The sequence below is a fragment of the Orbicella franksi genome, chromosome 9 (genome assembly GCF_964199315.1).
Source record: "Orbicella franksi chromosome 9, jaOrbFran1.1, whole genome shotgun sequence".
In the NCBI taxonomy this organism is placed as follows: Eukaryota; Metazoa; Cnidaria; class Anthozoa; order Scleractinia; family Merulinidae; genus Orbicella; species Orbicella franksi.
The window spans coordinates 5,321,583-5,349,124 of record NC_138153.1 but is presented as its reverse complement, the minus strand read 5'-3'; the positions used below and the strand labels follow the sequence as shown (position 1 = coordinate 5,349,124).

Below are 27,542 nucleotides of genomic sequence, written 5' to 3'. Positions count from 1 at the left end.
AAATTCTGGTTAGAGGTTACAAACAGTAAAATGGTTCTCCTCTTTTTCACTAGCTAACACAGCAGGTGTTGCTATCTTTTTGTTTATTTTTTCTCCTGGCAAGTAAGTCAACATCGCTTTTGGACCTTTTTCTAAGTGTTTGTGGTAAGCTGTTAGACTGTGAAAAATCATGATGATAATCTCGAGAATCTGAATGCCTTTCATTCCTAAGTGGATGCATCACGGAATAAGAGGGAACCTCCTCTAAGCTGTCATTTTCAACAACCTGTAAACAATTTACTCTCTCCTCTAGTTTTTCTAAAGCCACTTGCAATTCAACAGTTAGTTTTTTCAGTTCCCTATTTTCTTGTTCCAATTGCAGTGCTGTAAATCGGTCTTGCAGATCCTGTGCACGGAGCTGATTTAGCTCAGCATCTGGTAAACTTAATGTTCTATGGAGTTTTTTGCGAGGTCCAATCATCTCCTCGTATGATTTATCAATTTCTGAATGTAAGCCTGAATCTTCATCTTCAAACTTTGAAAACAGTGAAGGGGTAGTTGGTCGACTACTAAATGAAGATGAAGCCTGACTGCCAAATGGTGAAGTGGGTCGACTACTATAGGGTGTGGTTGCCTGGCTACTATAAGGAATGGTTCCTCTACTTCCCGTTAATTCTAATTTTTTATCTGGTTCACGTTCAGACTCATAATCACTAAGCCACACAGTTGCGTAAAACTTGTTGCTTGATGAAGGGCTAGCCTTTGGTTTATGTTTCCTAATGACTCTCTTCGGAGCTCCCTTCCTCCAAGCTGTGTAATGTATGAAAATTTGTCTAAGTATAACTCTGGCACATCTCTTCATGACATGATCAGTTCCAAGTTTGTAGTCCGACATTTTCAATTCTTGCTGTGTTTATATTATTGACTTATTTAGTATCACCACAGCATTTTTTTTTTTTTTTTTTGATCTCTTAATCGTTTTCAAAACATTTGTATTTCTATGGTGTATTTGTATTTCTTCCTATGGTGAAGCAAAACAATCTTGAAACATTGATTTAATTTTTTATTTAAAATTACCGGTCAGCGGCTTCATTGGATTAATTCTGTAACTGATTATTAGCACTTGCTATTGGACGCGTTAAGTTTGTGTGACAGGTCAACCTTATTCTTTTAAATGGATTGATTCTGAGAGTTTTTAATGTTGTTTATCACATTGAGTATCTATCTTTTTATCTTTAGATTTAACAGTTTCATCTAAAAGATATACAGACACAGAGAAAGAATATGAGGCAAATTATATTATTTTTAGCACACACGTTATTGTACAAAAACTGCTCTTGCTGTCAGCATTTGCATGAACACTAACCAGTTTAAAATACCAGAAACCGAAAGACAAGCCCTTCAAAATTTCAATCCTCTCTTTGCGTCTGTATTTCACATAAACCAGGCATGATCTTGGATAAATTTCAATGAGTCACGAAAAGTCTCACCTGAATCTGGAGATTCCTTCTCAAAGACATTGGCTGGGTACCTGTTATAAATAAATTCAATGTTTATTATCACAGGGCTGCACAAATGTTATATGCCTGTAGTCAATAGTCAGTACTAATGGTCAATATACACAGTCGCTGGAATTATTGCTATTTGTGAGAATTTTCTTTATTTTAATTTAAACCCATCATCTCAAAATCCTCTTTCAGTGTACTACTCAGTCATGTTGAGCACTTTTTTAGTACCAAGTGCAAAAGAAGTCATCTTGTAATAAATATTCTTAGATTCATCCCACAGTCAAGTTAGCCTCCTTAACGCAGATATTCTTACAGCTTGTTGTGCACTCCACCACAATGAACACAGAAGATTCTGTGACAAATCATAGGAATGCATTTGAATAAGAGACTACATGCTAGTCAGAGTGTGACTCATAACGATTAGCATCTTCATGTGTACAGAACTGGTTTTCCCTTCATCTCTTTTAATACTATTTTTACACCATCCTGATACATCCTGACAAACACTTTCAGCGTCTGTCAAAATCAGATGCCATCCGAATTTCCAACATTTCACTGTGAATATAGCAACTACTCATTGTTTCTTGATCAGAAGTACACAATTTATACCATCCCCTTATAAACTAGGAAGTCTAGGAATTCTTATAATGATGTCTACTACTATAAACTGATAACCAATATCCTAAAAACAGTAATGAACACAATTATTTTTTTGTCCACAAAGAAGCCCATGTGTTGCCATCCAATATCAATATTGCAATGTGTTGAGATCTTCTAATGAACTTACAACTCTTCATTTGGGTGTACATGACCAGTGTTTGGAGTCTGTAAAACAAAGTAGAGCAACATTGTTATGCTGTTGGCTTCACTTCACATGTACAATGTACCAGGTAAATGAACAGAAAAAAGTTGCTCCTTGTAATTATTACAACTTGCAACTAACCCTTCTTCCAGAGGATCCACTTGGTGACTTGGCACCAGCTGCTGTTCAAAAAAAATCTGCGTCAGTGAAAAGTATGCAATAATACATGAATGTGTGCACAAATCTAGGACAAATTATATCATGACAAACAGATTGTCCCCTACTTATCTCAAAACATCAATTCCCCTCAGAGATAAGAACACATTTCTTTTGACGTTAGGTACGAGAATTTGGTGTTTGACCAAGAAAATATCCTCAGTGGATGATCTACTGTTTTCTCACTTCCTGTCTGCTTTACAATGCATTGATAATGTGAGGAGAAATACTAAAGTGATTACTTTTGGGAGTCATAAAGTTAAACATCCACACTTACATCTTGGGCTGTGTCCATTCACCTAAAAAAATTGAAATAAGAACATTAGCATATAATTAAGGAGGCAAGTTCACGAAAAGACAATCCAGGTTTGCATGGAGTTCATTACAAATTTAATATTGAAATCTAGTTTTACTTTTTTTTTGTAACATGTGTCTCATTAAGGGCCAGGCACCAAACAAACTGACCAGAAGTGCGGATGATTTTGCCCGGCTGGTTTGACAGTCTAGAGGAAAATTTTTCATTCAAAACATTTTGTCCACACGTGAAAACCAGTTGTCATCCTGCTGAAACTGTTAATGAAAACCCTCTTGTATTTCTTGCTTTACTGATAACAACAGAAAAATTTCAAGAGGCATGCCATACCCTGTTAGCTGGAGGACCAGGGCTCATTCCTCGATCCTTGCCAGTGCTCCTAACTAAAAAGACAATGTGCACACAATACAATTTTAATTAAAACAACAAACACCAGCCTGGGACAATTTATAATGTCCACAGGTGATTTAATTTGATTTTGCAAAAGAGATTTAAAAAAAGCATCATTTAACAATGATAACAAAGCAGGATTAATTTAAGAATTCACGGCTTATTGTAGAGAGGAAAAACTAATAAATAATTTATGTGGGACTTCTCAAACTATGAGGCACTCTGGAATTGAAATTTAAACCTAAACAAGATGAAATATGATTGCACTGTACTTGGTAGTTTTAAGCTCAAATAACCTAGGTCTTGCTTTTGTAAATTTGGTTTTATCCCTGAAAATCTTTAAAATTTATGGCATCCTTAGATCTTTTGAGAAACATTTTCTAAATCATGTTAACGCTTGATTTAAAAAGATAATACAATCACAAATTATATTTTATCTCTAATAATAAATAATATTCATCAGATTCTGAAAATTTGAGATACTTAAATAGTTTTATTATTTATCTTCACAAGTATCCATATTACCTGAGGCAGATCGTCGCACTTGGCGATCACGAGATGGTGTGTGGCCTCCTGAAATTAATTGATGTTTACATACAATTCTCATCACTTATCTCTGTACATTTATGTTTAGCACCAGAGAGAAAAATTGTTAAAATATTTATCATATTTTCTCTACAGCAATCATTTCAAAAAAAAGGTTTAAAGGCCACAAAAGTGTTTCCATTGTTATCATCAACATTATCAATTTAAAATTATTGACTTTAGGATCATACATGTACCTATAATGTCATATAATTTTATCTCAAACCTGATTAAGAGGTCTTTTCAAGAAATTTAGAATTGCCCAAATTTTAAAGATTTATGTTTATGCCACACAAATAGTTTTAAGTAACAGATCTTTCACTAACTATCAGGAAATTTATAATTATCTGAAATTGGAATTTTTAGATGAAGGATTTGTTGTAGACCCAATAATGAATTATGTCTTGTACAACATTTTAGTTAGCCAGAAAGGGATTTTTAAATCAAGGGTTTAGGTTTAAACAGGTTTCCAAAAGAAGCTGAGCTCCTTTATGATGTCCTCAAGGAAGCAAAGAGGCAATATTTTCAAAGAACAGTTTTACAAAACCACATAACATAGTGCAACTGCTGGCTTATAACACTACATACCAGTGTCATTAGAACCACTGTCTCGTCGACCCCGTGGGGTTCTTAATGACGATGATCTTTTCAAGCCCGCTGGCCTCTTCAGATCTCTATATGGAGTTATCTTATAGCCTAAAAATTAAATGGAACATACAAATCAACCTTTGTGAATACAAAAATTATGCGTCAGCAAAAAGACCAAACAGCAGATCAGCCAGATCCAGCCTCCATAAAAGAATAACAAAATTGTGACAATGACAATTAACTAATGGTGAAAGGAATGACAGAAATGCTGGGCTATAGTCTTCTGATTGAAAGAGGTAATTAACGAAAGCCAAGAATAAAACTTACAAGTAAATGAAACATTTATTTTATTAGCAAATATTTCTTGTACAATGTAACAATGCAGCATTTTACAATGTACTTTTTATGATCCTTCTTTGGTCAAATTCTTAAACTTTCATTTTCTTCTCATCTGTTACAAACATCCTTTACCAATTCTTTCATGCCTTTCTGGCTCCAAAAATAACTCTGAATTCAATTAATTTAATATAAAAACTTCCTCTATCCTGTAAAACTTTCCTAACCTTTCTGCTAAAAATACAGTAACTTCACTACATTATTTGCAATTCAAGCAAATTCCGTACTCCCATTTACAGCTTTTCTTGATACTTCCACACTATTCCTTTATTTATTACCAAATTCAATTTTATATTCAATGCACAATAATTATTAATGGCAAGTAACGTACTTGAAGTTCTTAAAAGCCTCTTAATACTACTATGTCCTTTAATTTATAAATACCCTTAACTGGAATGTCTAATTTTAAAATATAACAACCCAACTTCTACAATTTACCCTTAAAATACCACATTGGTATAGAAATGAATGTGCCCACCACCATCTTATATTTTCCTTAACCCTGGTTGCTGAATAAGATACATGTATATATTTACGTAGACTCCCCTTACTTTAGCTTAATATATATGATGCATTATGTTACTCGAGATTGCATTGCCATTAATGATAACTTTAATAATATTTAAGCACACAGCTATATTCAGTAGCCATTTATATTTCTTTTAAGTATGTTACAAGCGTTGACCACCTACAGCTTGTAATAAAAGATAGATCAAACAGTAATTCGGATTAGCACAAGTTCATTTGTACTGCATAATCCCCATTAAACGCACTCAGTTCCAGAAAGTTAGTTCTTCACATTTTTTATTACAAATCGTAGTTAATGTCTTCACTGGTGAAATAGTCCGCTCCATAAGGTTTGGTTCTCTTATCCAGAGCTCCAAAACTGAGTTTGTTTCACCAGGATTGCACAGAAATAAAATCTGCTTGTAATGGAGGATATGTATGATCATAACAAAAATACTACTATCAAAAATACCAATTTATCACAGACCATGAGATAATTTGAATCAGAATCAATTTCTACAAGAAAATAAGTATTTTAATCTCAATAGATATGCTTTGATGATTAAATATGGCCAAAAATAGAACCGTGTTGTCTTGACTGACTGAAATAAATTTTTCTTTTTGTCATGAATGAGCGACAGAATTTTCAAAATATAAATTTAATCCTATAGGATACCTTTTGCAATAATTGCATAGGCATGCAATATACTTGCATTAAAATGCAAACAACACATAATATGGTGTCGAATGGCTCTTTCAGATGCCACACATCTCTTCAGAGCCTGTAATTTCATCCATTCTCTGTTTCCCACACCTCTATTGTTTTCAGGGCTAGACTCATTGTTTCTGTTGTTTGTTCTATTGTTATCTCAGCCGATCCTGTTAAGCCCTCAGAGAGGTGTATGGCGCCTCAGCTCTTTGATAAAAATACATCAACAAGTTAACATATGAACAAAAAGTGATATACATATATGCTTGTTGGAATCAAAGTAAAAAAGCTGCCCATTTTCTGATAATGATGAAAATTGCATCAAAAAGTAATGATTGTCTTGAAGGCTTCAACTTGGAACAAGCAGTTCTACGCAGGCAACAACTGTGCACTGTACATGTATTTGTCAACCCTTACAACTAACTCAAAAACATACACTGTGCTCTCATCCAAAAAAGGAAAAGTTTATCTTTTAGTTCACAAAAGAACCAAAACTAATCAATCAAAGTGTTGTACAACATTTCTCTACTTGCATGTAGCCAGTAAAACTTCCTTGCTTATTTCAATTCTTGTTGGTTTGTTCATATGTTTCTAAAATGTTGAGTTGTACTCAACTTTCAAGCAGAAATAAATATATGTTGCTCTGTATATATTTGCGTTTTTAAATCTTTAGCACAAAGCTGATGTAGAGCGAAGAGTAAAAGTTTATAAAAATCTGTTAAAATGCACACAAGTAAATAAAACTAACCGAAACTGAATAAAATAAATAGTGTCACTAATAACGCTAATATGGATTTGATAAAATTAATAACTGGCTTTGTGGTCTATATAAAAAGGAACATCTACTATGCAATACATATATCAGTTAATTTTATAACAGATATATGTATATAGGTCTATATATATGCTGGTTAGTATAATAGATATAAAATTAATTTGTATAACTATATGATTATTAATAACATATTTAATATTGATTAGTGTTTATTTGGTGAGTAAAATAGATTGAACATTAACACATTTATGGATTTTACATTATTGTTATTAAATATTATAGTTAATATTCATAATGTCTAGCCATTTCTATATCTTGCAAACGCAAACGTTTTTCTTGCTATATAACTATAAAAACCTAACAACAAAATTGTTAAGCAGTAACATAAAGCTACATGTACTTAAAATCTTGTCATATTAATCTCTATTACATAGGAAATATTTTAGGTAGTGATCCAATTGCATAACTAATGCACACTCTGTAACTACACCTCAACTTTCAAGTACAGTTAAATTTTACACTGTCATCAGTTATCCTAACGGACAAACTGCAGGTCTGTGGATGTTCATGGTGAATTCTGACCCATTTTGTTTGGGTTTTTTTCCAGAGTCCATTGATTGTCGTGGTCATTATGACAGATGCTCAGTGTAAAGCACAATTTAGTTGGGTTTGAACTTGAAACAGAGAAAGCGTTATTTAAACACACAATAACAACGTGAACTTGGACAATAACTACCTGTTGTGCCACTTAATATCTGTATTCTCACTGCCGCATTGTAAGTCCACTGACATGACTACTAAACAAATACAATCAAACCTTGACAAAACAGACATTGGCATGAAGAATACAGAGTCTATAAAAATATGAGTTTACCAGCGGGTTAAAACCTGTGAAATATATCCAAGTTTTGGAACTGTTGTCTGATAGTCCATTTATGTATTTCAGGCTTAGCTTTTCAGAATTCCACAGTGGTTAGTTCTACAGGTTGTTCAGGTAGTGGATAAACAAAAGATGTGAATGTATAGGAGCCTCAGTTGGCAACCAAAAATGAAGGTCTAGATGATATATAAGTCTGAATAATCCAGGTTTGACTGTATCCCTTAGTTATGCAGTAGTGCAAATCCAACTTCCTGTCAATAACAGGAAAAACTTACAGTGGCAAGAGAAAGTCAATGATCTAATACTAAGATCTAATACTTCCTGGAAGAGGATTGCATTTTAGGTAATCTGGCAGTCCCGTCAGGCTTCAACTGTTTCAAGAGAGTCAGCTGGAGAAAGGTTCAGCATCATTGGTTTCAGATCCAATTTAGCAGTGGGATCTGTGAAATCATTACTGTCCAAGTCTTTCTCTTCAGGAGAAAACATCATTGGACGAACAGACGCAGTAGGTTTGCCATCAATGAGTCCCTGGCTTTTGTTGAGATTTTCATTATATATGTAGACATAGTAACCGTGACGGCCCTCAATATCATCAGAATCTGAATTCTCTGGAGATGACGTTTGAAAAGTTATCATCTTCTGTTCTGCAGTTTTTGGCCCTCCTCTTATAGCCACAGGAGTGTCAGAACCTGCTTTTGGCCTGATTGGTCTGATTGGAACAGGCTTGTCTGAGCCAGCTCGCTTCTTTGTTGGCCTTAGAGATGCATTTGCTTGGGAAGGTATCAATGACTTACAGGCAAACTCTGATGGAAGCCCAATGGCAGATTTTGGTCTGCGGGCCTCAAAATTTCCAGACGATCTTGATGTTGACTTTGGTGATGGTGAAAAAGACTTTCTAGAGTAAGTAGGCCTGGGTGACACAGACCTTGTTCTTACAGGTGCTGGTCGTGGTGATGTTAGATTTGACATGGATGCTGCTAACATGCAGTGCAAGTGAACTGTAAACTGCTTTGCTGGTGGAGGGGGCTCAGGTCGCAGGCCAGGAATATAGGAATACATATCTGTGACAGGTGCATAACGCCAACGTGGGCGGACCTCTGGGACTAGAAAAAACCAAGGTGTTTTAATGAACTTGGCAATGAAAATAAACTGAGTAGCACGTGCACTGTTTGCCATCGTATAAGCGAGTAAAAATTAATGCAAGTTTTTTTTATGATTCCTGCATGACAGATATTGGGTTCCTATATCCTGGCCTGCATTGAGCATATTTTCTGACATGACCATCTCTAGGAGTAGTGATTGTGGTGGGTTTTCAGTTGTTGACGAGTACCAGTCATGAAGAGAGACCAAAAACATGTACCATCCATGCTTAGCATACAACAATTTGACTGTGGCTGATTGTTGCTTATTTTTGCCTCGCTTACACGAGAGCCAACAGAAGTAGCAGCTTATAAGTTATTTTTTACAGGGCCTTCATTGATTACAGTTTTAACTGAAGAAGTGCCCTGATAAAATAAAGGCTAACCTACTTACTAAAACCAGAATAAACCAACGCGTCAACCAGAGTTTTAGCCATATGGGCATGGAAGTGTCCAAATGACACACACCTTATAGATAATAATTTCCAGCAGATATTGATTATTTGAATCACAGGCTTGATCCTGTCCCACAGAAAACTTTGATGCCCATTTTTTAATACCAGCTAAAAGGCCAATTCTAACAAAGCTAGTTAAATAATGTTACCAAAATTGAACTTTTTTGAAATTTTTCACAGCAGTCTGATATTTATTTTCCCTCGACTCATATTCATTATCATAATAAGAGACTTGCAGAGGAAGAAATAAAAATCAAAAACTTGTCTGTGAAATTTCAAGCCAAAAACAAATTCAACCACATTATGTGTATCTCCTCATGTAGCCTTATAAGGTTGGAAGAATCCCACACCTGTACTGTTGAGTTTTTCAGAACTCATTCTCAAGTGTTTCATTAGCAGTTTTCAATTAACACAATTTCAAAACTGTGTTTATATAACCTGACCCAAGACATCTGGCTATCTAATGAGAGTGTAAATTATCAATAATTTGAAGTGCATAATTGAAATTGATTAAAGCCTAGCAATGTACAGAAATGTGTTGAGAAGCTGAAGCATTCAGATTTACTGACATATTGCTGCAAAACTGTGAGAGTGAACAAACACAAAATAAGACCACAAGCAGCCCCTCTTTCGTTAGTCTGTTGTGTGTGACAAGAATGGAAACTGCGACAAAAAAAGCCAAATGAAATCCAGGGTGCGAGAAGCCATTGCATGCCTCTCACTCCCAGAATTTCACACTACCATTTTTTCCTTGAGGCTTACTTACAGTCATGCTCGCCAGACTGAGTGAAAGACCAACTAATCGTAGTCTAACACAAAATTCTCATCAGGCCATCTGTTTATTTGTGTTTTTTTATTACAGATTTCTTCAAATATAACACTGACTGTACATTGCTAGTCAAGAAGATATAATTGGGAAACAAATTATAATGCGTTAAGTAGCTTTTGAGATATCCCAGATTATTTCCAACTTACTTTGAACATCCACATCAAATCCCTCGTCAGGAAACTTTTCATTACTTTGTAAGGCAACAAACATTGTGTCATCTCCAAACAGATTTCTCAACTCCCTAATCTGTGGAATGAAATGAGTGAAGAAATTCTTCAGCAAAATTTTGAAGTAAAGGTTAGTTCTTTGTTTATACTCATCCAAGAAGAGTTGTCATGGGATCATTTTGGTAGACAATTTGAACTGCTGAGAGCAGAAAAGAATTTGGGAAACTCCAATACATTTAAAAAAACATCACCTTCTTAGTTCTCCTTCAACACAATGAAGATAGGAAAAGAGTACATCAATGGAGTCTTAAGGATGTGATGTCTTCTAGTTCTTTTGTTTGCATTTGGGAGGGGTGTGGACTGAATGATTTTTCTCCAACGATTACAACAGTTCAAAGCAACTTGTAAGCATACTGCAATTGGATGTTTTGTAGTCTTTTGCACAATATTCAAGATGCCACAACAAAAAACAACCAATAAGTAATTACATTCTCTATGGGAGAATCAATCGAGTCTATAATATCATTCAAAATGATATCCTATAGAATTCAGTTTACTTAAGGTAACAAAACCACTCTTGAACACTAACTTCAGTTAGTAAACTTAATTCTTCAGGGTAGCAGTAAAGCAGCAGAAATATCCTTGATTCTAAGGTCTGTAGTACAATTTCAAAGAGTTTTACCTATCAGCGGTAAATTAATTTTATTGGAAATACACAACAGATGGAAGCAACTGTTCATAGTAAAGTAAGTTAATTCATTCTCCCTAGCTTAAAGCTAGCATGTTAGGAGTAACCCATAACAGGCGACACCCAAAGTCATATTTTACAAACACCAAAATAAGGGAGAAACATCAACATCCAACACAACTCACAGTCAAAATGAAAGTCTTTTATTTTGACAAAGACAAATTACTAGGCTAAACTTATTCCAAGCAGGGTGCTTCCATTCTCTTTGAAACTGACAAATCATGATTATACAGAATGATCTTTTTCAGTAGAAGCCAGAATCAATAACTTAAAATGCCTCCTTTTTGCTTTAATAAAGTATGTTTCTAGAGTATAATTATGTTTACACCAACTTTGCGGGAAAAGACAAGATTTATCTCTGCAGGTTTTTTCTACCTTTAAATTGTACACTGTCTTCTCATTATTGTCAGTCTCAACATAAAACAATGAATTCTGCTTACACCCACTATTCCCATTATTAAACCAAGTCCTGTTCCCTGCTGGAAAAGTACACGGTACTCTTTGAACCAGCAGGAAACAAGAGCAGAAAAATTCCAAATTTAGAACATTGTCAAACACACAAAAGCTTAAAAATACACACTTATTACTATTCACAGTGATGAAAAAATACCGCGTTTAACCTTTTGATGCCCAATAATTCTAATTTCAATTAATAAACAGCACCACATGAAAGTGCCATTCAATAGCTTCAATTAGAATGGACACACACCAGGGTGTCATCTTCAAATCACAGAGTAAAACCTAATGAACAACACTCCATGAAGTACTGCTCAACAGCTTTCATTTGAATGGTCACATACAAGACTTTTGATATCATATAAGCTAGAACCACATTAAACTGAATCGTGGTCTAAGAGTTGCTTGATAAATTCTTTTTGTTTCCAATCAATTCTTACAGCAAATTATAGTAAGAAGATTTTGATTATTTTCCAGGCCGATTTCCAATGTGATCTACTCATAAATTTACTTGACCTACTCACAAGACTTTGCATGAACGTTTTAAGGTAAATCGCATTACAATCACTGTCATAGTTGAAGGAGTTTTGTCTTAATCTTTGTTTAGAGTATACAACTTGGCTCCACTCTGATTAACAGAGAGGGCAGAGGATGACAATTTCTTTCTGAAACAGGCATTAATCCTATTAACCCAAGATCTAAATTGGGGATTACAAGGGTCAATGGCAGAGAAACTCTAGACATTGCATGTGGGACAGAAACAACTCTGAAGCACGGAGCTGGGTGCCAATAACAGAAAATTATAATTTTTTACAGAACCATTTCATTTACAGAAATTACACCAAGAACCTGAATAATAATGCATTGACAGAAACATTTTATCTGATCTGTAGACACCACCAGCTAGCAATCAATATATCTTCCAGTTTAATCCAAAAGTGACATATATCAGCTGTAAATTCTTCCTAAAATTTCTTTGCACTGTCTTGCGGGCAGGTGAAGAGAGGAACAAAATATATTTTATTACATGTAATAACCGAAGGGTGTTGTCTTCATGAATCACCAAATTCTCCCAAGTAACTTAGCATTCAGTAGGGAGAATTAAAACAGAGGACGATAACTTGTTTTCTTAATTCAAACATCTCATAATAATTTAATAATTTTGAAGTCAGTCAAACAATCTCTAAAATCTTCTTTTAAGCAAAATATGATATTTGTAAACTTCTTAAAGGCATAGTATACTTGCCAAACTAAATTCCAAAGATATCTAAATAACTATTGATAAAATTCAGCACATTCACTCAACCCCTTTATCCAGTCTTGTTATTACACAACATAGTAACTTTCATAAGAACCCAGTGATCAAATAATAACACAAAGAAACCACTTGTCAATTCTAATGAGGCATATCCAAATCAATTCTTTACTTTTCTAAATGAACATTTCTTAAATTTTTAACACAAGAAATGCATGATTTAATGAGGGTTACAAGGAAGACAAATTGCAGATTCAAAGCTATGCTTTTTCTGATTCCAGTACGATGACCAAAACACTCACAACACTTGTAAATAGAAAACCACTGTTTACAATAACACCTCTTGATATGGGAATGCAAAACAGAATTCCCAATTCATTACCTCAGGCTATAATGTAAAACTACGGTTAAAAAAATGACATTTTTTCATGTGATAAAAGATCATATTGGTCGGCAAAGGGGGGCAAACGACACGATGTTAGCCATGCATTTGAAAAACAGGAAGGAAGTGACTGAATTATATAATTTTTCTACCACCGGAGAACATGACATTTTTTTAATATCTCGAGACCAACGCGTGAAAAACCAATACAATCAATCCAAATAAAATACTCGAGAAGAACAGAAGACAGTTCAAATGGAAAATGCTGACATCGGTTTCGTGTAACAAATGTAACTCTATAACGCCCTTAAAAGAGAACAGGTCACAAAATGTTAAATTCTCGGGTCAATTAGAATATTCTTCAGACATACAGTAAGCAAACAATGAAAGCTTTTGACTGCTTTCGGAAGCGTGAATATTTTGATTTTGGACAGCAGTGTAATATTCCTGAAGAACACAAACAAGTTAGTATAGAGGTGCAGAACTTCAACATAAGCCACACAAGATAGTTACATGTAGAATTTGTGAGGGATAAATGACCCAAAACAATCGAAAAACACGGTGTTCATAAATGAAGGTATGAAAATTGCTTGAGACCGAGGGTATAAATAATGAAAAGAACGATACACGTGGCGAAAAGGCGACTCAAATTGTAAGCGCTTTGAATCTAATCAAACAAACTGTGCCCACGGGAATTATCAAGGGAAATTGAAGGAAAACATCGCGATCTAATAGCAAACTTTGGCTTCCTCAACCACAACTCGGCGATCTAGATGAACAAACAGTAGAACTCCTCGCCAAACGCGCAAAATTCGACGGGGTGTAATCAACAACGTCGTTCATTTCAATTCATCGCATACGGCTAGAGTTTATGCCCCGATTAATAGACTAGATTTCGCTTGGTAGAGAAACGAAAGTTTCCGTGACGATTTATAAATATAATTCTGTTTAAAATGCCATAAAGTCTGTGATCTAAACATCTAGCTATGACTCAATGCATTTAACAGCCGCGCTTCATCGTTTATCGTTTTCGACACGAGCGCAAGGTTTTCTTCACAATAGGTGCGCGCGTAATGAATTTTCACGGACGCTCGCTCTGTCAGTTCGGTTCGGGCATACGAAAGGATTGCAATAATTTTCCGCGAAGTAATACAACGAACAAAGACAACGAGCCCAAGACTGGCGATCAATTATTAATTACAGCGGTAAAACGAATGCCTCTTCAATGCATTTCTGAAACAAGAGAAATGGCTGACAAAAACCCCTTACCTGTTTTCCGTCAACAGTGTGTAATTTGTCCACTTTCCCAAGCGTTCCCTTGGAAGACAGATGATCCAAAACTTGCTCCAAGTTCACTGCTGTTTTAGCATTGAGTAGCATGGTAACTTTCTTCTGTGGTGGCTTTCCATTCTTGATCACTGTCACCAATTTCGGTTTGATGAAATCGCGACTGCCGTCGATCTGTGTGTGCGAGGGTGACGATGAAACCGTCTGAGCATTTTCTTTCTTGTAATTAGCAAGCGACCAAGACTTTTTTATGTTTCCATAACCAGCATCGACTTCTTTGAAGCAATTACTCGAAGAACAAACATAACTAGCGCCGTATTGTAGTTCGTTCACATCTGTGATCATTTTGCCAGTTTCAGCGTTGAAAATAAACCTCACCGCCCCGGTTGAAAGATCCAGCTTGTTTGATAGCTCGGCCAGCAAAGCATCAAACTCTTTGTACCGCTCGGGCGACACGGCCAGTTTAAGCCCTGAAAAAAATCGATCTCCATTCCTGTAAAAGCGAATTTGTTTGGCACTAAGGCTTTGGTTTCTTCTCAGAAGCGATGTGCGGTTGATTTCTTTTGAACAGGCATTGCGCGAGTTTGAGCGACTCAGGCCGGGCGATGGAGAGCGCGATCGATCGTGGTGATCTCCGTTCATCGTTCCATTCTCCATTATTGAACGTCTCGAGACAACTGGAAAAAGAGAAGGAGAAACGTTTAATTATTCACATCGTGTATGACTAAGTTTCCTCGACGTGACCGTATAAATAAGCGGTTTTCAATCTCAGTAAAGCGACGAAAAAACGCCACCGCAGAAAAAGGGAGTTACTTACACTCGGCCGGCGCCCGATTGTTCCTTTCCGCTTGGCTCCCAGTGGCTCTTTATCAGTTTGCTAATGCGTTTAGGCCTAAAACTCTGTCCAAGGAAACACAAATAATAGCCTCATATTCTATTCTGAACTGGTGAGGGCCGAAATGCACCTGCACTGCAAAAAATTACGGCCATCCACTGCAAGCTTGACAACCGCGAATAATATTTTGACTTGTTCCGACCATGAAGTGCCGCCTTCTGATTGGCTTGTTGAACAATAGAACAATCAAAGAAAAAAAGGACCAATCAAAGTACGTTATTGATCCAAACAAGCACGCGTGTTTCCTGTCAATTTTTCTGCCACAAAAAATCGTAAAAACAGCTCTTTTTTTCTTCAGTTTTATTGCAAATGTAGCTTTATTACTTTTCGTTAATTTGGTGGGAAAATTTCTGTCATACGGTTGATACTTTTGATTTAAACTGATCCTACAGGGCAACCATTGTTTAAAACGATTCTGTATGAATTATTGAAGAGTATAATGTGGACTTATTCATCGGATATCGCTTTTCCTGAGATGGGGCATCTCCTTTGTCTCGATCGACGCGATAAAATTATTGTTTCGCATTCTGGATTCATTAGCTCCCGAGAATATTTTAAAAGAACCGACAAGCTAACTGGTTTATCTTCCTATCTTTTCGAAATTATGTCACGTCTTATTCATTTGGCCCCAGACCTGAAATACCTGCTTTTCTCAAACAAACCACTAGAAATTTGCAGGTAAAGCACTATTTCTTTTCGTTTATTTTAACCGAGGAAAATCTAGCAAGATTTACGGACCCAACGCGACGTTACGTCTCTTTTAGCAAGGAAAAACACCATTGTTTTGACTTTGAGTCTCTAGGGTTTTCTAGTTCAATCAGTTTTAACCTCCGTGCACCTGTCGCCGCTCAATTTTGACGCCGCACGATAAATTTTTTCCCTTACTGTTCATATTGAGCACAGAAAATCTCCATAAAAGGAATTCTCGCGCGCTCTAATGAAGAAGAAGCGTGTTTGAAGTCGAAAGGCACGTTCGTATGCAGAAAATATTATGTTTGCCGCGGCTTTGAATGAGAAAATTAATTGGTAGTAAAATAAAATTCTAGCGCATCTTGCGTTTTCGTGTTTATGGAAAAATATTTTGAAAGAGAGATTGCGACATCCCGGCAAAAAGTGAAAAATTAGTTGATACCTGTAACGATGGAAATAAAGGAAAGAAGATCTAAGTCTTAGGCGACCCAGTGTTAAAGTTACTGAACTAAATTATGTTTATTATTTTCTGCAAAGCTTTAAAGAATTTCATACAATACCGAAGCAGTTGTACCCTTGATTTTGTGTTTGTTTTCAATTTTATTTCCAGCAAGAGCTATTGGCGTAAAAGAAAACATTAGATAGGATTAAATAAACATAAATTTCCGTTTTTCTAAAATATTTCATAAAAAAGTCCTAGGGAGACTGGAAAGTTCCCACTGAAGCGAATAAATTTTTGCCACCTCGCTATTAGTTCGGTTTATTAATTTCAACGAAGAATTATCTCGATTCTTCCTGATGAGAGCAAACTGTTATGATGGATTCAAGCGCGTAAGGCGTATTAATGTACTAAAACTGTCTCGTAAACTTCCGTGGTTGATTAAAATATGGTAAATCCATGCGATTATAGGGTGCGGCACTCGGAACACATAGCACTTTTGATAGACCTCGACAGGAGGGAGGACTAAATGCTGGGTTAGTTTTCATGCGTTACCGCAAGGGGCTGGAAAGCTGCATAATCTAGTTCGGGAAATTACGGAAATACACCGGCGCTAGATAAAAACTTTTATGCTTAATGTTACGCTGGACAATGGTCTGTGTGTCAACAACAACAACATATAATTAGGCAGCAAAAATGAATTTGAATCGCTTGTATGCATGTTGCTTTAACTGATAAAGATATCAAGTGATATCGGTCAAGATATTTCGTGATATCTGTCCCATCAAAAATTTATGGCCCATATTGACGAGTCAGATGACATGCCTCGAACATAGATACGAGAAACTATCAATTTACCGCTTCCCACCGCACGATACTTCAGGATTTTTCGGCGTGAGTCCAGCAATCAATCTTGTCATTTAAAATGAGTTGACCTGTGCCATTTAAAGCGGAACTAGCGAGAAAAATACACATAACCAGCCTTCAGGAATGCCAAATAAAAACTTTTTTGGGAAAAAAATAATTATAATGACTAAGTAATTACAAAATAGAATTCTTAAAACACGTGTTTACAAGTACTAACTATTTAGATATCTTGAAATCTCCCTGGGTCGAACGAAGTAAGCAAAGTATTATCTCTAAGCGCTCAAGTATTGCTATTGAGTAACTGAACAAATAATATAAAGAGCTTCGTAAACATGCTGCGAGAGTTTATTAAAACTGCCAACTGAACATTGTTCACAGCCCTGCAGCAACTAAAGCTGGAATTTAATCCCCCGTTTCCAATTTGTTTAACTGGGAGTGAAATTTAAAAGCTCCAGAACGGAAACTATTACGGCGGGGGGAAGCCAAGCCAGGTGTCTTGCAATCTTTTGCGCCTTTTGAATGTGTGTTTTCTATACTTCTTTGCCATAATGAACCCCAAATTTTGGTTTGGCAACGCTAAGATTTTCTTTTATTCATTTTACAAAGACTTTTAATGGAAATAGACTTATTTTTATGAAAATATTGACACCATAATTATCGTGCTATAAATATTCAAATATTTCAATTTTATTCAGACTCAGACTTCAATGCCTCAGGAATTATTTTAAGTAAACAGGTCTTTGAACCCTCAACACTCTGTTTCTCTCGCGCGCACATACGTGAGGAAGAAAGAGCGGCTTTACAAGAGTAGCGCGCGGAATTAGCGCGCGATCGGTTTTAAAATTGTCAAGAAGTTGAACTCAGTTTTCGCCGGTTGAGGTATTTATCATGATTATCCAATCTTCATTCTCTTTTCTAAAACACTTTTTTTTGGGTAAATGCCTAAAGAAGCAAATTGAAAATTTATTTTCCGTGTAAGTTACACACATCCCTTGAAAAGCACCGAAGAACCTCCTGTACTAATGTTATCGAGGTTGGTTTTGTTACGAGCTTTTGATGATATTCATGAAGGACGCAAACTCTTTAAACTGTATTACCTTAGTGACGCCCTTTGGTCTAGCATTTACCCTAAGGGCCCAATCAAATGCAAGAGTTATATTAAAACTACTTTCCACACCAGACACGCTTTTTTTTCTTTTACCGAAAGCTCTTTCATGATTAAAAGGCTTGCTTTTCCGAGCAGGTGTTAAACAATGCCAACCAATTCACAGGACTTTTTAATTGCAAAAACTGTTCAGAGAGATCTCGTGTTCCTACTTTCCAAATTCGATTTTTTTATGTTCTCTGTGTGACGTATCACAAAAATAACAAAGGATTTTTCTGAATTTGATATAAGCTTAATATAAATATATTTACATGCAGCTTTAAAGCAGGTTTTGTGTAAAAAATTGAGTTATGGCCAAGAATTTCCCTTTAGAATTTATTGTAAGCTGGAAAGCCAAAGTTGGTTGAGGTTTTTCCATTATGGGCTCGCCCTTTGCTGAGTTTCGGTTGCCTTTCATTTCCTGGTAGGCTTCGTAGGATTTCCGCACGAACGGTGGCCTCGTTTCCAGACCTTTTCTCTTGAAAAAGGCTGGGGACGAGGTTGTCGCACATGCGTTCGAGGCACCCACGATGTTGCCTCTCAGCCACGCGCAAACTATTTTTTCGTCTCAACGCCTGCTCTTCTGAATGGACTGCCCTTATGGCAGGGTTCGTCGATCAGTGTGTTACACATAGTGCGCTATCTTGGGCTCAAAAGTGAGATAATCAAAGCCAATTGTCAAAACATGAGAAGCTATCCCGACGTGGAAGAGGTAGATAACGCGCGCGTTCAGCCCATTCAATGTTGCCGCGCGCGCGCAGCACACAATGTGGTATTGCATTATTTCGAAATTTCAAAACGGGATAGACAGCAAGCAAACACACAGAGAGAAAATATTATATCAGTCCAATGTTTATGAAAAGCGTTCCCCCTGTCAGCGGAGGTAAGGTAAATCAGAAGTAGACGTGAACCGCATGTTCCCAGGTCAGAGTTTTCTGCAGATTGCGTGCCACTTACACATACAGTTGGACCCCGCTAAATTCGAACTCGGTTATTTCGAATCCTCCTTTTATCTCGAGCTCAAGAACAATTCCCTTGGATTTGCCTTTCAGCCATTTACCAACAGCTTTTTCGAACCCCCCGCTATTTTGAACTATTTTTCGTTTCCCCTGAGAGTTCGAAATAGCGGGGTTCAATTATAATTGGACTGATCAGTCTGAAAATGAATAGTTATTCTTTTTTTCCACTGAACTAATGAATTTTTGGAGCCAAACGTTTACTTAATCATATTTAGATAGACTTTCTCTTGACTTCAGAGTATACAAAAGTCAGTTTAATCTCAAGATTTAAAAAGATGAGGCGCTCCTATGTCTAGTATTTGTTAATCAATTGCAGCTTACAATCCTAAGGACCCAATCGGATTATGTTCTCTTGATTAAACCTACTTTCCACTCAGATAAAATTTTTCTTATTAATAAAAGCTTTTCATAATCAAATTAAAACTTAGTAAGACAAGCTGCGAAAACTTACTTTGGTTAAGAGCCTTTCCTTGTCTTTTCTGGACCTTAGCCAGACTGAAACTCTTATCGAGGCATTAACAGGAAAAAAGCCACTTTTTTATGTGCTTACTTATTCTTTTTCTTTTTAAAGCATATAGCCTCTTACAGAAACCTGAAATACATAAATATATTTAAAATTTTTAACGAGAAGTGCTTCGCGCGTACCGATTTGCCTGTAAGCAGCTGCGGCTCTGCTTTTAGCATATTAAAGAAAACTTTGTATTTTGGGGGCGATTTTGTGGTCATACTTCCATGCGATGTAAAAATAAAAAACACCCATGCAATATGAGACATCGATGAGTGTTAAGTAAGTAGAGTAAGTTACATTTTTTTTTTCGCTATTGTATGTTACTAGTGTAGATAATATTTGTATTGTAATTAACGTTATTGTTGCATCAAAATAAACGTGATCAACAAAGCCACTTGTTGATGCTTAGAGCAGAAAGGGAAGTTAAAACCCGGTGTTCCTTTCCAGGTATTTTTATTATGCAAATGAACGTAATGGGTATCTCTCGATGGAAATTTCCTGTTTTGAGTGACAAACCAGGCTGCACTTGTCACCTGGTAAAACAGAACACCTAACAGCAGCCGCTCTTAGTATCGCACTCTTGGATAAGTCGATGCACCTGTGAAAAAGGCGCGGGTTTGTCTGTCACCCAAGTAGCAATAGGTCCGGATAAAGTCCAGGTCGTTTAAATTTCATTAAAAGCCCTGGTGGGTTATAACATCTTTACGCACAAGAGTGAAGACGGAGTGTCCGGTTCTTCATGGTTTTCAGTAAATCTAACTCTGGGATAATTCCACAAGTAAATTCATTTAAAAGGACTTCTGTGAATATAGTAGTATCATTACTATATGCATTGTAGCAATTTTAACCACCAAGACCCGGGAAATAAATAAGCAACACGATATACTGAATGGAAAACGAACTGATACACAGTAAAACCAATCGCTGGGTACATCTTTTGGCTTTAACCGCGAGAAAGTGTTCGTCCGTTCTCGCGCTGCCCATTAACCTCTTTCCCTGTTGCTAACGCTTTGACCCTTCGGGCAGAATTACGAAACGAAAGTCTCCTGAAAGCATAAATACTAGTTCACACACTCTCTTTCGTTCAGTGATTAGCGTACCATTTCAAGAGAATTTTAGTTTGACTACTTTCGATAATCTGAGAGTGATAGGCTTCTAGCGCTATCATGGATTTTGTCACCTGCAGCTTTTTATAAGCTTAGTCCAGTTAAACAATTTATTAATAATATATCCTGTTAGTATATAAAAGAAAAAGAATTAAAAAAAGAAACGGTTTCTAAATCTTAATCTCGGATTAGTCGCGACAGTTCCCGCGCGACCAGAGCCGTTACATTGTAACCCGGGGTATCCAACCGATGGAATCGATAATCGATGACAATCGATATTAATCGATACCAATCAATATCAATTAATCGATTGATATTGATAATCGATGACCAATCGATGGCGAAGATTCGTGTGGCTATCGATTGGTATCGATTACCAATACCAATCGCCAGATAAATTGGTATCGATTGGTATCGATTGGTTGCAGATTGACGGAACCGGAATCGACGCATAAAAAACACAACTTTGTATGCAGTAATTGTAAACACATTTCATTTTAATGTTGACAGAAGAACAACACAGAAATATCTGCATGTAGTGGCCAAAGAGGATCCACAAGCTCGGACTCTAGGTGGCCGAGCTGTCCACGATGGTTCACAACTTTAGGGGTGGCGAATGGTAACTGCGAGACTTTGCGAGACGACAAGATTAGCGTTTTTCTTTGCGAGCCCGATACATGTTGATTTCTTCAATTGCGAGACCGACACTTTAAAGTGTTTTAAATGCGAACTCAAGACGTTCAGGTTCTAAGATGTTGTGATGTCATTTAACTTTACTCAAAAAAATAAATAAACAAATCGGTACTTCGTGACTTTCTTAGCCTTAAAAAAATCGAGATTGCGAGACAGCTTTGTGAGAAAAATCGAGACTGCGAGACGCACATAGCCGCTAAAAAACGAGACTGCGAGACCCGTGAAATTCGGCGAAAATGTTGCGAGACCCATGGTTTTGAGGGACCATTCGCCACCCCTAACTTTAAACGCGTTTCCCCTTTCTCGATCCCCTCTTCTTGTTTGCAGTTAACACTTCACCGACATTCACCTCAAAACAGCAAAGATGATAGCCTTTGACGATGCACCTTACATTCAGTAAAGTCTCTACTCGGACGTCTTGCGTAGACATTATGACACGGAAAGGCAATGATGGGCAAGTGGGTAATTTGAGTACAAGTGCAATGGGGTATATTCTTTGCGTTGAGAAGACTGGGTCGGAATTTGTTTGATCAATTTCGTCCCCAGGGCTTCCTAAAAATGGCGGATGATCGGACAGGTAGTGTGCGTGACGTCTGTTCGAAGTTGCTGAGCCAATCGATAGCAATCGATGAACGGTTTTTGTGTGGTTATCGATTGGTCATCGATTGGCCGATACCAATCGATACCAATTAACTAATTTTATCGATTGAATTTCCGATCATTGGTTTCCATCGATTGGATACCCCGGGATTGTAAACAAATCCTCAATTGAGAATGGCACTTAAAAGTCAGTAACAAATAAATAGAGTATTACTCCTTTCTCGAATCGTGGTTTACTGGTCTCTTGGAAGTTACACCCCTTCTCCACCTCACCCACTCCTTGTAACATTTTCTGTAAGGTCGCATTAAACTGATTACGGCAATTCCCGCAGTAACCCGTACCTCAGGACTCTAACTCTAACCTACTCGGCCTCCCACCCAGGTGTGAATAGAGGGCTCCCGATAAAAAACGTGACGAAGTCACTTTTTATACGTATACAATTCGGATGAACATCCCCTCCACTTCCACACGGAAGGTCTTCCCTCGACGGACGAAGGGACAGGACTATCCCATTGGGCGATGCAGCTCAGTTTAACTCAATTTTATTTGCTTAGCTAATATCACTTCCAGTGTGTTTTCACATTGTTACTTGACAATAGTGGCATGTCTTTGAGCTGGTTGCTATTGTAGGCGGATCGACCTTATCGAGGAGACTTCCATTTATTACTATTATAATTTTACTTGACGACTACAGTTAAACAGTATGACATTACTAGAGTGAACCTATTAAATAGAATGGCTTGACAAAGAGATTTTTCGGCATTGCGCAAGAAATCTTAAATTTCTACTCTTGAATTGAGTCATAAGTGTATCATGCTAGAGTGATATCTGATACAAAGATCACGCATCGAACGATAAAGTCACGCTACAGGAAAATGGGTCTAGGAGGCTTTCTTCTTTTATTCTTGGTAGTTCAGTTTGGTTTACAGAATTGTGACTCAAAGTCTTTCACAATCGACTACGAAAACGACTGTTTCCTAAAAGATGGCGAACCATTTCGTTACATTTCCGGGAGCCTTCATTATTTTCGAGTTCCTCGTTTTTATTGGAAAGACAGGCTCATGAAGATGAAAGCCGGAGGTTTGAACGCTGTGCAGACTTACATCGCTTGGAATATCCACGAACCAGTTCAAGGACAATACAACTTTGAGGGAGATGCAGATTTTGTGAGTTTTATCGAGCTCGCCAACAGCCTTGGGCTCCTGGTGATCGTCAGAGCAGGTCCTTACATTTGTGCCGAGTGGGATTTTGGCGGATTTCCAGCTTGGCTGTTGAATGATACATCTATTTCACTAAGGTCGTCCAAGGACAAGCGATACCTTGATGCTGTAGACTCGTGGATGTCCGTAGTACTTCCAAAGGTGAGACCACTGCTGTACGCCAATGGGGGACCCGTCATATCAGTCCAAGTCGAGAATGAGTACGGCAGCTTCTTTGTTTGTGACCACGATTACATGACGCATCTGGAGCAGGTATTCCGGAAATATTTGGGAGATGATGTGATTCTCTTCACAGTGGACAGTGACTGGCAGTTCTTATTTTCATGCGGCACAATACCTTCTCTCTATGCGACTGTTGATTTTGGACCGGACAAAGACCCCGAGAGTGCGTTTGCAGTCATGCGCAAGTTTTCTCCTAAGGGACCTCTGGTTAATTCTGAGCTCTACACTGGCTGGATTGATCACTGGGGCAAAAAACACCAGACGAAAGCCGCAGCATTGGTCGCAAAATCCCTTGAAAAGATCCTGTCCATGAATGCATCCGTCAACATTTACATGTATGAAGGTGGAACGAACTTTGGCTTTATGAATGGTGCCAATGATAATTTGCTTATGTACAAACCCATACCTACAAGTTATGACTACGATGCGCCCTTAACGGAGGCTGGGGACACCGGAACGAAATTTCACATTCTGCTGGAGACGATTGCCAAACATGAGAAGATACCTGTAGTTCCCATTCCTGCTAACACAACAAAGTTTGCCTATGGTAAAGTTCAGATGACCCGAATGTCGACCTTCCTTGATGCTGTGCCAAAGCTTGCCGCTCCCCATGGCCCTGTGAATGTATCGTTTCCTTTAACCATGGAGCAGATTGGACAAAATTACGGATTTGTTCTTTACAGAACACAAATCCCAAAAGCGTTTTCACAGTCGAGTGTTCCCTTGAACATCGCAAGCTTAGTGCGTGACAGGGCCATTGTCTATGTAGGAAAAGTTCGCCAGGCAACAATGTTTCGCACGTGGAGCCAGTCGAGTGTAATGCTTCACATTGAACACTTCTTACAACTGGACATTCTGGTTGAAAATACAGGAAGAGTTAACGCTGGCCCCGGAATGGTTGATCCCAAAGGAATTGTTGGAAATGTGACAATCGGTGGGACGCTGCTGATGAATTGGCAGATGTATCCCATAAGCCTGCGAAATGTTGTGTCAGAACCTTCAAGTCTTACATCTTCTTCCCATCTTCAAGATGAGAGCAACAACGTTCTCACTGCATCAGATGACACCTTTGCTCCTTCTTTTTATCATGGCGAAATTCCGCTAAGTCCCTATGGCAACTCCGTATTTGACACTTTTCTACAACTGCCAGGATGGCATAAAGGTCAGGCATTTGTCAATGGCTTCAACTTGGGCCGTTATTGGCCTGCAGCTGGTCCACAGTACACACTGTTTGTGCCTGCAAACGTGCTGTCACTGAAGCCGAGTGCTATCACTGTAGTGCTGCTTGAGCTGGATGGTGCGCCATGTTTGAATCCAACCTCCTGTTTTGTGGAATTTGTTGCAACCCCTTCCATAAATGGGCCTGTACACCCCATAGGCGCTAGGTAATAACAGGGTTATAATTTAGGGTGCGTTCCTATGGAGTGATCTGAATCAGGATCAGTGATCCAAGATCACTCAGATCATTGTACATCAAAGGAACCGATAAATCCACTCTGGTCACGGATTCATCGGTTCGTTCGATGCACCGTGATCCGAGTGATCTTAGATCACTGATACTGCTCAAGATCAACCTAAAAGAAGGTACCCTAAGAGCCAGAAAAACGTTTCATCTAAGCTTAATTATTTGAGTTATTGACTTTTGCCCGTTGATTTTTCGAGCGATCTACGAGCACAATTTGTCTCAGGGTTACGGTGGATCAAGGGGAGGGCGAACAATCTCGCGAGTCACATATGCTTTCCAGTGTCTCTCTGCCTCACTCATTGACTGCGATCGAATTTCTTGCTATTATGTTCCAGTTATGTCCAAAACCAAGTGATATGGAAATCAGACTAAATAATTTTAAACATTGCTTAAATTCAAATAAACAAAACAGATAAAAGCAGTTACAGACTTCCGTTGAAAAAACGAAAGTAGATCTGAAAATTAAGCGTGCAAAATGAGAATAGGAGAATAAAATTACATTGAAATGGTCGTACTGCTAGGTCTGATCTTGTTTAAGTAGATGTCTAACCTCTTTTACCCCTGCCTTAAGCCAAGATGTATAGAAGAAAGGTCGGTTATCTATTCTAATCAGTGAGTTGTGCCATATACCCGTAGAGTTAAAATCAAGGTTTTTCTCTCTGTAATTGAAACTAGTCCAGTGTTCTATAATTTCTGTCAAGAAAGGATCTCTTAGATTAAGCTGAGGAACATCCTGCGGTTCAAGGTTACTTAAAAATACTACTTTTCCTCCGTACTTCTAGAGGTGGAAGTCTACGAAAAGCTTCCATTTACCACGATCCTTTAAGGTGGCCGAACACAGTTTTGGCGCGCGCTTTTGCTGATGTAATTCAGCGCGCGCACAAGTATTGCAAAAAACAAACATGCCGTCAATAGGGCGATCATTCAATTTACTCAATACTCGCCTTATTTGTGCTATTTTTCTCTATAACTGAACGCAGTGTATTGATGGCTTTAGTCTTTTGTTACAAAGGTATGTTAGAAAAGGTAGCAATGCAAAGAACCCAGCAATTCTCAGCTTTTTCTTTGTTACGAAAAGAACCCAGTTAGATGCAGCGCATGCGTAGTAAGTCAAAAAATTGCGGTGGAATGAAAAATTGCACTCTCGGAAATACGCCTATTTCTCGAGAACCGCTCATTAGGATTTCACGAAATTTTGCACGAAAATACTTTAGGAAATAAGTAACTGGAGTATTGAAAATAATTGAACTTTAACAAAGGAAATTTGAGAGATTCCAGTGAACCTTCAACAAGGGATAATTAAAGATCTCTCTGTTAAATTATTAGCAAAATGGTGTCAACTTGTGAGAATCGTTACAAGCTTGTTACATGCAAATTATAAAGAAAATCTAATGACTAGTTTTTCTACAAATAAACAAAACCGATTTTAAAGGCCTGTTTATATTTATTCATGTTGCCATGGCAACGGCACATACGTCAGCTTAACCATCAAAAAACCAAAGTTTGTGTTGTTAACTTGCTTTCTGCTAGTTTTGGCGACCGAGGGATAAAAGGTTTTGGAGAAAAAGGTGAATGAAACACAGGTATCAAAACTGTGTGCAGCCACCTTAAGTGCACCCTGGTGCATTAATTGAGCGAGAGGATAGAACATGCACAATTTGAGACACTGCCAAAGATTTTACGATCGTGATTTTACCTAGAGGAGCTAATCTTCTAGCAGACTAGCTCTTTAGGATGTTTTTTTATTCTCTCGATTTTTTCGAAAAAGTTAACGTAAAAAGCGTTTCACTTCTAAAGTCGAAAACCAGACTCCTAAGGCGTAGACCTTTCCTTTAGCCCATGTTATATGTTTATTAGAAAATAATATAGTGTTAGAGTTTTTGAATGAGCCGATCCAGAGGGCTTCTGTTTTATCGTTATTAACTTTCAAGCCGGACATAGAGCCAAATGCGTCAAACAAGTATAGAGTTCTTGAAAATGAGGATTGTGAGCCATTTAAGCGTATTGCGAAAATTTGCATTCGGTTCCCAAGATCGTGATTCCATGAACCTCTTTATCATTTCTTACTGTGCTACCTAAAATTCCTGCGCATAGAATGAACAAATATGGAGAAATGGGACAGCCCTGTCTTACACCGCGACGTAATGTGAAGAACTCCGAGGCCCAGCCGTTGTTTTGGATACAGCTGCTAATATCAGTGTAGAATAATTTCATCCACGCAATCAAAGATGGAGCGAAATTGTAATATTTTAGGGTAAGACGATCTTACAAGGAGCAAAACAAATACCTCACTTATAAAATACAAAC

General features: G+C 37.5%; 1 protein-coding gene and 1 pseudogene across 6 annotated transcripts in view; one reads left to right on the top strand and one right to left on the bottom strand.

Annotated features, from left to right (window-relative positions):
- LOC145497656 (serine/threonine-protein kinase DCLK1-like) overlaps window positions 1-15,385 on the bottom strand; it is a 36,296-nt gene extending 20,911 nt beyond the window's left edge. For 3 of the 6 annotated variants that reach the window (XM_081477482.1, XM_081477481.1, XM_081477477.1), the window contains exons 1-10: window positions 15,184-15,385; window positions 14,349-15,043; window positions 10,218-10,317; window positions 4,382-4,489; window positions 3,734-3,781; window positions 3,149-3,201; window positions 2,783-2,804; window positions 2,431-2,471; window positions 2,275-2,312; window positions 1,470-1,510 (exon numbers count right to left, since the gene is read on the bottom strand). In XM_081477482.1, the coding sequence (XP_081333608.1) occupies window positions 1,470-1,510; window positions 2,275-2,312; window positions 2,431-2,471; window positions 2,783-2,804; window positions 3,149-3,201; window positions 3,734-3,781; window positions 4,382-4,489; window positions 10,218-10,317; window positions 14,349-15,023 (1,126 nt within the window). In that variant the 5' untranslated portion in view covers window positions 15,024-15,043; window positions 15,184-15,385. The remainder of the gene's footprint in view (window positions 1-1,469; window positions 1,511-2,274; window positions 2,313-2,430; window positions 2,472-2,782; window positions 2,805-3,148; window positions 3,202-3,733; window positions 3,782-4,381; window positions 4,490-10,217; window positions 10,318-14,348; window positions 15,044-15,183) is intronic. The other 3 variants (XM_081477478.1, XM_081477479.1, XM_081477480.1) reach the window with 3 other exon arrangements.
- Window positions 15,386-21,209: 5,824 nt separating this feature from the next.
- On the top strand, window positions 21,210-26,750 carry LOC145497644 (beta-galactosidase pseudogene; annotated as a pseudogene).
- The last annotated feature ends 792 nt before the right edge of the window (window positions 26,751-27,542 follow it).